The following is a 12,339-nucleotide window of genomic DNA, read 5'->3' as shown; positions in this document are numbered from 1 at the left end:
TTATAATGACGTCTGACCTTTCAAGCTATGGATTTTTTTGCAATTTATTGTCCCTGGTTTTAAACTATTTGACTTTGCTATTGTGGTACTGCAATAATTAAGATCCACTCAGAAAAAAAAACTCACTAGTGTCAAAACTGTAACCTTTTCTAACGCACTCATTTTGATCATTGCTATTTTCCCCATTTCATAAGAATAATAAAGTCATTAAGGCCTGTTTTCACAGACAGGGTTTAGATTAAGCCAGGCTTAGGCCTTAGTTCAATTAGGACATTTAAGTAGCTTTTATAAACATGCCTTAAAAAAAAAAAAAAAAAAAAAACCTTTACTGGTGTGCATCTTGAGACAAAACAATTGCACCGACATATTTTGAGATATGACATGCATTTTAGTCTGGGACTAGGCTTAAGCCTTGTCTGTGAAACTAGGGGTAAAACTATGAAATATTGCTAGTTCTCTGGATATCTACCCAACCAACTGGGATGTATTTTAAATAGTCTACAGTATGCCGGGTACTTGTTTGACTTGTTATTCAAATGTTTGTTTTATACAGAAATTCACACATAGGCTCAATTTATGTTTGCCTACAAAACTAATTTCAAGCATTCAAGCCATCAACCATTTTTAATAATGGAGATGCATAAATTTAGTTAAGTGTGTACAAACTTTTTACAAGTACCTGGACAAATAAATGTACACATAATTGTAAAAAAACGAAAGTAAGATTACTGTAAAATCTGTAATTAACTGCCCAGCACACATTTGACATAACAAGGACAGTGATGTCAAGGCACAAGAGTTATGTTGACTTCTGAAAAAAGAATACTACACCCCAATAATTTTCACAATTTGTTTTTGAAAGCCTTTCAATATTTGCCTAATAAAGAATTCAAATTTAAATCTTTGTAAAACAGGAAAGCTGGCCATTTTTAAAGCCAAAGTGTCTGGAAATCCAACACCCACTGTATCCTGGCGTAGAGCTAAAGGAGAAATGAATGATCCACAAAAGTTTCAGAACAAATTTGACCCCACAACTGGTGAACACACTTTGGAGGTATGCACAGGCTTTTAGCCTTACTTTAAACTACTGCTCAATATTTAAGGTGAAGTGTGCAATGTTTTAATTATAAAATATATGTCTTATATCTCAGATTAATATGAAGAGACTCATTCGTAGGTTCATTCCCTCGGATAGTGCAAATTCAGTTTCTCTGTGCCATCAAGGCATTGTTTTCTGTTGTTTGAGCAGCCTAACACAGCAACATTGTTACAACCAATGGCACAACTTTGGGGCGGGACATCTTGTTTGCTGCCCAGGGGTAGAGGTTTCCTGTTTGGAAACAGTCATTACTATTTTTACAATTCTCAGACATTACACACTTTACCTTTAAATGTTAATTTCATTATCATTGTTATTCAATTATTATGCAAGATTAATCAAAGCTACGAACCCATTTCTCTGATTATTTACTTGCAGATACCTAAAGTCAGTGGTGATGAAGCCGACACTTATAAATGCTACGCCTTAAATGAATATGGGAAGGCTGTTTGCACTGTTGTCCTAAATATCATTGAAGGTAGGATACATTTCTTAAAGGGGTCGTCGGATGCAAAATTCACTTTTATATGGTGTTTGCATTTAAATGTGTCAACATACGATGAAAAAAATCCATTCACCCCTTTTTTTTTAATCCTCAAAAAGCCTAAACACTCTCAATAATCAAGCCGTTTGGATTGAGCAATATGATGTCATATTTCTCATGCTCCGCCCACGACCACTGATCGACTGTCCCGTATTAGCAGATTTCCCTCAGTATACTGTCTGACAAGGCAATATTGTGTCGACACCCCCCACGGAAGAAAGGGGTGGGGTGAGCAGTTGCTCATTGTCATTTAAAGAGACATGCACCGAAACGGGCCGCTGTGAACAGAGCTGTCTTTGAGGAGGTAAAAAGGGTGTTGTTTTACACAACCATTGAGGAACCAAAGTAGGTTACAAACTTTACATGAAGACCCTAAAGAATCACACCAACTTGTGGAAAATGGGCATCCGATGACCCCTCTATTCACAAAAAAGTAGAGCAAGTAACAGAGAAAAAAAGGTCCAAACACAAAATTTTCTTTTTCTTTTTAGTTGGATTCAAAAAAGACAAAGCAATGAAACAGGCTGAAGAAGGTAAGATAATTGTGGCACCATATTGCTAGTGGACTTTCTTCAGGTTAGGATGGCAGTTCTTTATACCAAAAGCGATTTAATGGGATTTGTGTGACATCTAGTATGGCGCACATAAGCATTCATTTCTTTCTGTTTGTTGATTGCATTTTGAAGCTGTAGCAGGTGACCCAGCAACGTTTAGAAAGAGGCTCAGGAAAGGGTGAGACATTTGTTTCCATTACATTACACAGTAATGCCATGTTATCAGCTGTGCAGTTTCTCATTAGGGTCTATTCATACGCATGATTCTTGCCATAGTTAATTAGCCCATCTCATATTATAACATCAGTCACGTTAACCCAGTTAAGTGCTAGCATTTGGCCTCATATTTGTCATCACAATCTTTTTAAAGTGCTGGCAAAAGTGAGGAGAAAAAGGAAGGTGACATTGACGACTCAGTTTGGGAATTGCTGATGAGTGCTGAGAAGAAAGACTATGAAAGGATTTGCTCTGAGTATAAAATCACTGATTTCCGTGGCATGCTAAAGAAACTGGTCCAGATGAAGAAGGAAAGGGAAGAGGAGCAGGCACAGGTAAAGAGCTGCCAGGATGACAGAAGGTTTCACAAAGAATTGCTTTCACATTTTCATGACTGGATGCTCAACTGCATGGGGAGACAAATTGTTCTGTTCTCTTTGTTTCACTGATTTAGTTCATCCAACATCTCAGTAATCTCAAACCCATTGAGGTGAAGCCTGAGGGTGCTGCATCCTTTGAACTGGAAATGGAGCTCAAAGACCCCAACAGTCGCATTTTTCTGTACAAGGTGAGAACTGTGTTAAGGTGTGATATAGTAAATCAATGCTAGTTACAAACAATCAATGCATGATATTGAGCATATGAAGAGACACATTGAAATTGTCTCTGACAATCGACAGACAGCCACTAACTATTGCTTCATATACAAGTAAAAACAAAAAAACATTTGTCATTTAAGAAATTTTAACAGAAGAATTGTGGTGGACATATTTGCCCTCCAGCGCTCCATCCAGTGCTTCACACTTCAGTCCAGTAGGTGGCGTACTGCCATTGTACTGAATTCACCCAACCCGAAATTAATTGAATTATGTTGACTACAATTTTGTTAGCTGGTTACATTACATTTATTTATCATTTTGGCATGGCTATGCAGGTTTCTGATATTGCACATATTTTGCAAATGAAAATACTTTGCAAAAATATATAGAGAAAACATGCAAAAAAGTTTTTTTCCCTTTTGTTCAGGATGGTGTCATGATTCCATTCACCAGCGAAGCTGAAGCTGAAATGAAACACGGTCTAAAACAAGTGGGCAAGAAGTATGTCTTCACTGTTAGAAATCTCAATCCAGAAGATGCAGGAATCTATCAGGTGGATGTTGAGGGTGTCAATGTCTTTTCAACGGATTTCAAGAGTACGTTTTCACACCACATTTGTTTATTTGTCATTAAACCCTCTGCTGAAAAGACCAGCATGAATTCCCATGCCGGTCTATGCTGCTTTGATGCTGGTCTAGCTGGTTAACCACGTCCACACACACTGGATGTGAGCTAAGTGCCGTGATGCATCAAAACTAAATCGATTCCATTATAATCAATGGAGCTGTCTACACTGGATGCATCTGTTTGGTCGCACTTGCGAAAGTTATATTAAATTCAGAATGTGATGTTTCTGGTCTCTGGTCTGCTAATTTAAATCATGTTTTGCTTCTACTCTAACATCATAATAATATTAATACCCTAAGCAATTTTTTTTACTAGTGTATTTCCATTGAAAATTAAGCCTAGTGGAGACACCAGTACACCAGCATCCAAAACACTCAGCAGCGCTCTCACAGAATGCATAATGCCACCATGGATTGACTAATGTGTGCTTATCCATATTTAACACACAGTTCCCCCTGTGGACTTTGCCCTGAAGATTAAGGAGGTGACGGCCCAAGAGAGAGAGGATGCCATCTTTGAGTGTGTCTTATCTCAGCCCATTAATGAGATAGTTTGGACCCTAAAAAATACACCTCTTTCTAACAATGAAAAATATGAGATTACTTCTTCAGAGGATAAACTGATCCACCGTCTGAAAATCATTGATTGTATGCCTTTGGATGCTGGAATCTATGCTGCTCTAGCCGGCATTAAGTCTTGCAGTGCTTGGCTGATTGTAGAAGGTAAGTACAACCTTTTCAATTATTAGAAAAAAGTTGTGTCAATTGATAAAAATGTAATACAATTAAATACATCATCATGCGGATTAATTAAAGTGCCCTTATTATGGTTTTTCAAATATTCCCTTTTCAAATATTCCCTGTCCAATCGTAACAGACTGGGACGTCTGAAAGGAGGGATTTATAGAGATTGATTTATTGATTTATAGAGATTGATTTATCCGTCGAGTCGTTTTAGATGAATTAAAAAATGTGGTGAGGAAAAATTATTTTAATAATTGTATGATATGCAGATTAATAATCAATCACAAATGATCCCAGCCCTTTTATTAGAACATATGTTTGTCAATTATTTTAAAAATCGATTCAAATTTTGATTTGTTGATCACAAATAATAGCATGTCAATATTTTCAAGATTTGTCCACAAATAAAGACTATCTATTGTTTGTTTTATTTTATTTTTGTAATAATCGTTTGTGTCAAATTAACATGATGTAAATCCTTAATAAATGTAATAAGCACTAACTGAATCTATTGGTAATATTGTTTCCACACCAGCTGACAAAGATCCTGCAACAAAGGGAAAGAAGAAAGCCCGTAAAACCACTCAGGCAGGCGGTGGTGGAGACGACTTGGAGAAGATTGCTGCTGAGCAGGCTGAAAAGCACAAGAAAGAGATGGCAGAATCTTTGGAGGCAGCTAAGAAACTCCAGGCTGAACGAGAGGCAGCTCAAGCTGAAGCCAAAGCCAAAGCCAAAGCTGAAGCCGAAGCAGCAAAAGCGGCCGCTCAGGCGGCTGCAGCTACCGCGGCCGCATCTGCTGCTAAAGCTTCAGAAGATGCTCTTGCTGCAGCTAAAGCCAAAGGTCTATCTGAGGCTGATGCTAAAGCTGCGGCAGATGCAGCGGCACGGGCTGCTGCAGCCAAAGCCAAAGCCGAAGCTCAGGAGGAGGCCAGGAAGCAGGCTGAACTCAAGGCCTTAAGTGAAGGCCTGAGTGCTGAGCAATCTGCTGCGGCGGGGGCTGCGGCAGCTGCTGCAATGGCTGCACAGGCAGCAATGCTTGAGAAGGCTGGAGCTGGAGGAGCCGGTGCAGCTGGAGGGGTGGGTGGTGCCGGTGGAGCCGGTGGAGCCGGAGGGGCGGGTGGAGCTGATGGAGCTGGAGGTCCTGGAGGAGCCGGAGGGGCTGGAGGAGCTGATGGAGCTGGAGGTCCTGGAGGAGCCGGTGGTGCTGGTGGAGCTGGAGCTGCTGGTGGGGCTGGAGGAGCTGATGGCTCTGGTGGTGACGGAGGAGGTGACAAAGAAGACAGAAAGCGTCAGCGAGCAGGACCTCTTGTACCCGAGACTGTTATAGGTAAGAAATTATACAAGGAGACACAAAACATATTTACGCTAGATTTCTTCTCGCTTTAATCTCTTATTTTAAAAATATGTACTGTAACATGGCAAAAGTGGTTGGTTCTTACAGAAGAGCAGAACAGGCCAAACTTTAAACCAGAGGTCTGCAATCATCTTGACATTTATTATTTAATTTTGACCAAAAACACAGTAAAAACAGCAATATTGTAAAAGACTGATACAATTTAAAATATTTTCAATTTAAATATATTTTAAAATGTAATTTATTTCTGTGATGGCAAAGCTGAATTTTCAGCATCATTACTCCAGTCTTCAGTGTCACACAATCCCGATGAATTAGAATCATGAATAGAAAGTAAATAAAAACAGCATTTATTTGAAGTAGATTTTTTTTGATAATGTAAAAGTCTACTATCATACTGTCATGTATATTATTTAATGTTATGTAATTTGAAACAAAGCTATATACATACACACTCTATTCAACTCTAAAATCAACAGCAATTTTGATACCCTTTTAAATACTTTTTTGCCATCATTTAACAGGCTTTTGCAATATAACTTTGTTTTGTGCAACATCTTTGCTTATAAGCGGATTTTACTCTGCACAAACATAAGCAGTTATCATCATAACATACCTACATCCTGCAGGTGTTTTTTAGCTCAAGTGGGACACACACACACACACACACACACACACACACAATCAAATCGTTACACATCCTATGTTGATTAATTTACAGTTTACATCAAAAATCATGATAGGAAACTCAAACACACCCAGCCCAGTTCCAGATGTGAACAAGGAGCATTGTAAGCAGGAAGGGGAAGCTGTGGGCCGTACCCGTGTAAGACAAGGCCCACTGATACCAGACACGGTGATTGGTAAGAGTGTGGGATGACACTAAATCCAATTAAAATGATTACAGAAACTAAATAGTGTTTTTTAACAAAAAAGTGTCTTTTCCATTAAGTATCAACAGTAACACAAACCCCAAAAAAATTTCTTGAATGACATAAACTCTTAACAGAACATTTGATGTGAATTAACTTTTTTTTATATATAATAATTAAGCATGATTATTAATATTCAGTGATTACGAATAATTAATGTGTATATTTAAGTAATACTACTTTTAACATAGGGGAAAACAGAGGAGAGGAGAGAATAATGCAATTTCCAATAATATGAACCAGTAAAATGACTAAAAATTCTACATCAAAAAATAAATCTTTTTCATTTTCTCTACCATCGAATGTTCGATAAAATTAACATTTTTCAAAATGTATATTCTACCACACAAATTCGCAAACCAGCTTAATGTGCGGCTCGGTTTGTCTGTCTTCATTGTTTGTTTGTTTCTTTATTTGTTGTTCGTGTACCTGTATTGTGTGTTTTTGTGTGGTGTGTCAGTGTTTTTCAGAGTCAGTGTGTAACGTTTCGAAAACAATATTCTGGTTGTTTGGTTTCTATATCTGTGGTGCCACACTGGGTAGCCCCGCCCACTGTGAAATCTCATTGGCCACATATCAAGCTCTGCATAACATCATGTTCTGATTGGTTGTGCATCATTTTTGTTATGGAAACAAAACATGTTATGTTTTCTGGATTTCTTTTTTTTTTTTTATGTTTTCTGGAATTTTCTGGAAACGTTCTTGTAAAAAAAAAAAAAGTCATTAATAGTACTATGACATATAAATCTTGATCTTGATAAATTGATTTATAATATATAATATGCATAATACACAGATATGTGTAGCAGGATTTTGGACCAATGAGATTTCATTGTGGTTGGAATAACCCTTCATGACACAACAGAAACAAAACTAGTGTACATACACTCACTCTAAAGCATGTTTAGAGACTGGACCTCTGAAAATGTTCATTGTTTGCATTTTTGTGGTGGTTTTTGCCACTGTTCTCTTAAATGTTCTTCTTTGTTGTGTGTTCTTCTTTTTATCCTAAATGTTCTTTTCAACCCTCTTTATTTTATTAATGTCAATCTTCAAAATGCTTCACGACTGACCAAATGGCATGATTGAAGGTGGAGGTAACCCATCAGATAAAGAAACCCCATCAGGGTCTGGCAACCCATCAGGTTCCGGTAACCCATCAGGTTCAGGAAACCCATCAGGTTCAGGAAACCCATCAGGTTCAGGAAACCCATCAGGTTCTGACAACCCTTCAGGTTCCGAGAACCCATCCGGGTCCGGTAGCGCACCAGGTTCTGGCAGCCCATCAGGTTCTGGGGACCCACCAGGACCCGGGAAGCCACCAGGTCCCGGAGGCCCAACAGGAGGCAGCACTGAAGCTACAGGGGAAGAAAAAGGTGCTGAAGATGAAAAGGATGAGTCAGCAAAAGCTGGCAAGCGTTCAGGCCGTAAAAAACATGGCCAACAGGTTCCGGATACAGTTGTTGGTAAGAGATGTTTGAAGTTGCAGTGACAGTTGCATAGAAGCAATGTCATTATTCACAGTCATTCAGAACAATCAGGAATAATTGTGGAGCTCTGAGTCCAATTCAATCACATAATCTGAAACAAAGTTATCCAAACACTTTCTATTCCAAGTCTTTCACATCATTTGACATTTTTGCACATTGTTTATCTGAAAACTTCTTTAATTGAGTGGGTGGTTATCAAACAATTAATTGTCGTACTACCACAGGATCCTCAAAGGATTTACTGTGTGTCTCTTTTTATATATATATATATATATATATATATATATATATATATATATATATATATATATATATATGTATATATTAGCTTTAATTCAACTATTAGACATGCTTTGTGTGTTGGATCTTATTTCTGCAGGACCAAACATCTCACCACAGATTTGACGGCTTTCCATTGAGAAATTTTGTCAGATCCACTGTCCCAAGCGCTCTTCATTTAAAGATTATGCCCTTGGGTTCCACAGCTATAGAACTGGCTTTGTAAGCATATGCATATTCATATCAGCAGTTTCTTCAGCATAATGTGCTTGTTGAAACTTTGTGAAGGCATATCTGATGAACAAGCTCAGTTGATTTGAGTAGGCAGGAGAATTGTTTCTAAAAAAAAAAAAATTCACATTGGGTGTTGGATAACTTTGTTTAATAAAGGAATAATTCAGCCAAAAATGAAAATTCGGTCATTATTTACTCACCCTCATGTTATTCCAAACCTGTTTGCTGGGTTTTTTTTTTTTTTTTTTTTTTTTGGTAGACAAAATAATTCTGAAAGAATGCTCACACACAGTACTGGATATCATTTTTTATTTTATTGAATTTTTTATATTTTAAATTAAGTGATAAATTCATTGGATTGCCTGTTTTGGATTGATTTGGACTACACAGGTTTGGAGTGACATCTCTGAGTAAACTATTCCTTAAAATAAATTAAATGAAAAAAAAAAAAAAAAAAATTATATAATCGGAGGGGGGACCAATACCTTTGTGGAAAAAAATTATGTTTTCTTGTAAGATTCAATAATAACTTGGTTTAAAAAAATAGTATCCACCCAGTCTGCAATATGCCAGATATTTCTTATGCACTGTTTGTGTGTCTGCTGTTTGTGTATATCAGTATGCGCTTTATTGTCCTCATCACGCTTGCTCATCTTGCTAAAGGCAAATCACCCTGCTCACTAATCAGTGGAACTGTGACTTGATAATAATAAACGCAACCAAATATGACCTCAGAAACTTTATGAGAAGACAAAGATTTGATGTGCCTTAGAAGACCCGAAGATTCAAACAGAAGTCATACCAACAAGGTTATTAATAGCCAAAACACTTCACACGAAAGTGACTCAATCATTTACCAGGAGATTTTAGAGCAAATTCACCACAAGAACACATTCTATTTGAATGGCGTCCAGAGAATAAACAATACGAAATGGAAAAAGAACTGGAAAGTATTCTAATTGTCATAAGAAAAGCAACAATATTTGATAATACAACCAAAAGCAGAAGGTTTCAATTATTTGCCCAGTAGTGGTGAAGCTGAAGAATAGTTAGAGTGACTGCTAATTCAGAGAATTATTTCAACTAAACAACTTAACCCAAAAGTGATAATTATGCACTATGGGAATGAAAAGAATGGCTGTACAATGCAGTTCGAAACAAGTCAGTTGAAATGTGTAGCAGCCCTTCAGAAATGCTTCATAATTATCATTATCATCATGACATGGGCTCTAAGAAGATACAGATTGTAAGAAGTCAGCACAGAAGATAATGCCAAGACAATGGTCATCTGATTCACCCCCCACCATCCCCCACACACCTCTCATTAACATTTGAATGACATTTGTTTAAGGTATTTTAACACATGCTGTAAAATATGTAGTGTATATATACGTGTAAAATGTAACCTTTGTAAAATTGCTACAGTAGTGGACTATAATTCACATAGCAATGCAGCAAAATTATAACCATGCTAGAACAATAATCCATAATAATTCCCATGCATCTAATTTTTTTTTTTTATACACAAATCACCTGCAGATCCTGGTGTTTACTTTTCTGCTGGGCTGGAAGACTGCAAAGCTATTGTGGGAGAGGCGGCTGAACTGGTCTGCAAACTCAGTGCTGACTGTGAGGGTGTCTGGTCCAAAGATGGCGACGAGGTATAAAGATGCCATATTATATATGTATATACAGTATAACATGGCATATGGGGCCAGATTTACTAAACAGGGGAAAATAGCATGAGAGCACAATTCCAAAAAAAGCGCTGATGGGGGTGGAAAGTTCTGCGCATGATCTACTGACGATGCGCAAATTAAAGAACACAGACGCAGCCGGATCCTTTCCATAATGACCAACGCGATCTACCAAGAGCAGCTCAAATTAGCGTCTGTTTTAAGACATAGTTAAAGACCGTTAAATAATGGTGCAAATACCAGTAAATTGACTAGCGCAAACCTTGCATGATTCATTTAAATACTCTCCTCCCATAAATTTTGCGTCTGAAAGGGAAAGTCCTATATTCAATAAGGTCAGCCACAAAAATAACCCTGTCCACGGCTTTTCAGCGTTTCAATTTTCACTGTGTGTTTTTAGTAAATCGTGACTGTAATTTTTTAATGCCAAAAGAGGTTTTGCTCTGGCCCAAGCTGGTAATAAATCTGTCCCTTGGTGTGTGTATACTAACATCTACACTGTTTTTTTACTTTTCTCTGTAGATTGGTGACGCCACTGAGGGTATAACCATCAGTAAAGACGGGGTCCTTCACAAACTGAAAATTGCAAAAGTAACGGAAGAATTTTCTGGAAAATATCGATTTGAGGCTGATGGGCGTAAAACCGAATGTGTGATTGCAGTTGAAGGTTTGTTTTCTAACATCTGCTAATTTGTGCTAATGCATATGCAAATGTTCTGAATTTCACGTTTATACTTATAATTCTGTTTGTGTGTTAAGATCCACCAAGATTCGATGCCAAGGAAATTGAAGCATTTGCAAAACCGATTGTGATCAAACACAATCAGAAAGCCACCTTTAAAGTTCCATATATTGGCCGTGAGCCATGCAAAATTCAGTGGTACAAAGATGGTGAAGAGCTCATGCCAGATGCTCACTGCAAGATTGAGATTTCAGAGGGTGAAAGCCGTCTGCTTCTCACCAAATTACAGCGTAAAGACACTGGGGAAATCAAAATCAAAATCAAAAATGAGTTTGGCACAGTGGAAATCCTTTCTAGCCTAGTTGTACTTGGTAAGTAAAAAAAGCGAACTAATTAAACAGGCTGTATTTTTTAATAAGAATGCAGCACAGATTGCTAACAAATTTATACACCATTTTGTTCAACATTTACCAAAGTTCAAGTTTTTACCTCATTTAGATAAACCTACCACCCCACTTGGACCTCTGGAGATCATTGAAGCATCTTCCAACTGCATCGAGATCAAGTGGAGACCACCAAAAGATGACGGTGGTTGCCCTATTAAACATTACATACTTGAACGCAACCAAATTGGTCGCAACACATGGAAAAAAATAGGCCAGGTCCCAGATGTAGCCCACTATAAAGACACTGATGTTGACCATGGAAGGAGATACTGCTACCGAATCAGAGCCCAGAGTGATGAAGGCACCAGTGAACTGATGGAAACAGAGGATGTGCAGGCTGGCACTAAAGGTGACTTACTAAAAAAAAAAATCTCTGAGTTACTTCTGTGCTTATCAGTCAACATCCTGACTATTTCAGAAGGTCAAACCCTGTCAAATGTCTTTCTTTCTAGCATATCCTGGTCAGCCATCTACTCCTAAAGTAGTCAGTGCCTTTAAAGACTGCATCAACCTGACATGGACTCCCCCGACCAAAACCGGAGGAACCAATATTTTGGGTTATAACTTAGAGAAACGCAAGAAGGGCAGCAACTTGTGGGGTCAAGTCAATCCAGCAGAGGAGCCAATCCAAGGTTGGTTTCTCACATTTCTACACAAGTTACTGTGAACTACTGTCTGATAGTAATGTTTAACCTGTCAATTACCCTCCACAGCAAAGAAATATGCTGTAAAAGATGTAGTTGAAGGAATGGAGTATGAGTTCCGCGTGTCCGCCATCAACATATCTGGAGCTGGTGAACCAAGTCACCCCTCAGAATTTGTGTTCGCAAGAGATCCAAAAAG

General features: G+C 38.0%; 1 protein-coding gene across 6 annotated transcripts in view; it reads left to right on the top strand.

Annotated features, from left to right (window-relative positions):
• The window catches only part of igfn1.1 (immunoglobulin like and fibronectin type III domain containing 1, tandem duplicate 1), a 28,122-nt gene that overhangs the window by 11,079 nt on the left and 4,704 nt on the right, over window positions 1-12,339 (top strand). For 2 of the 6 annotated variants that reach the window (XM_084425051.1, XM_084425050.1), the window contains 17 exons: window positions 915-1,054; window positions 1,478-1,577; window positions 2,135-2,176; window positions 2,330-2,375; window positions 2,568-2,748; window positions 2,868-2,981; window positions 3,440-3,608; window positions 4,089-4,361; window positions 4,918-5,709; window positions 6,480-6,599; window positions 7,760-8,134; window positions 10,211-10,332; window positions 10,891-11,035; window positions 11,128-11,421; window positions 11,549-11,845; window positions 11,949-12,128; window positions 12,210-12,338. In XM_084425051.1, the coding sequence (XP_084281177.1) occupies window positions 915-1,054; window positions 1,478-1,577; window positions 2,135-2,176; window positions 2,330-2,375; window positions 2,568-2,748; window positions 2,868-2,981; window positions 3,440-3,608; window positions 4,089-4,361; window positions 4,918-5,709; window positions 6,480-6,599; window positions 7,760-8,134; window positions 10,211-10,332; window positions 10,891-11,035; window positions 11,128-11,421; window positions 11,549-11,845; window positions 11,949-12,128; window positions 12,210-12,338 (3,519 nt within the window). The remainder of the gene's footprint in view (window positions 1-914; window positions 1,055-1,477; window positions 1,578-2,134; window positions 2,177-2,329; window positions 2,376-2,567; window positions 2,749-2,867; window positions 2,982-3,439; window positions 3,609-4,088; window positions 4,362-4,917; window positions 5,710-6,479; window positions 6,600-7,759; window positions 8,135-10,210; window positions 10,333-10,890; window positions 11,036-11,127; window positions 11,422-11,548; window positions 11,846-11,948; window positions 12,129-12,209; window position 12,339) is intronic. The other 4 variants (XM_084425053.1, XM_084425052.1, XM_084425055.1 and 1 more) reach the window with 2 other exon arrangements.

The sequence above is a fragment of the Rutilus rutilus genome (genome assembly GCF_951802725.1).
Source record: "Rutilus rutilus genome assembly, chromosome: 12".
Taxonomy (NCBI): Eukaryota; Metazoa; Chordata; class Actinopteri; order Cypriniformes; family Leuciscidae; genus Rutilus; species Rutilus rutilus.
The sequence above is the reverse complement of the archived record's forward strand: the minus strand, read 5'-3'. Positions and strand labels throughout refer to the sequence as shown.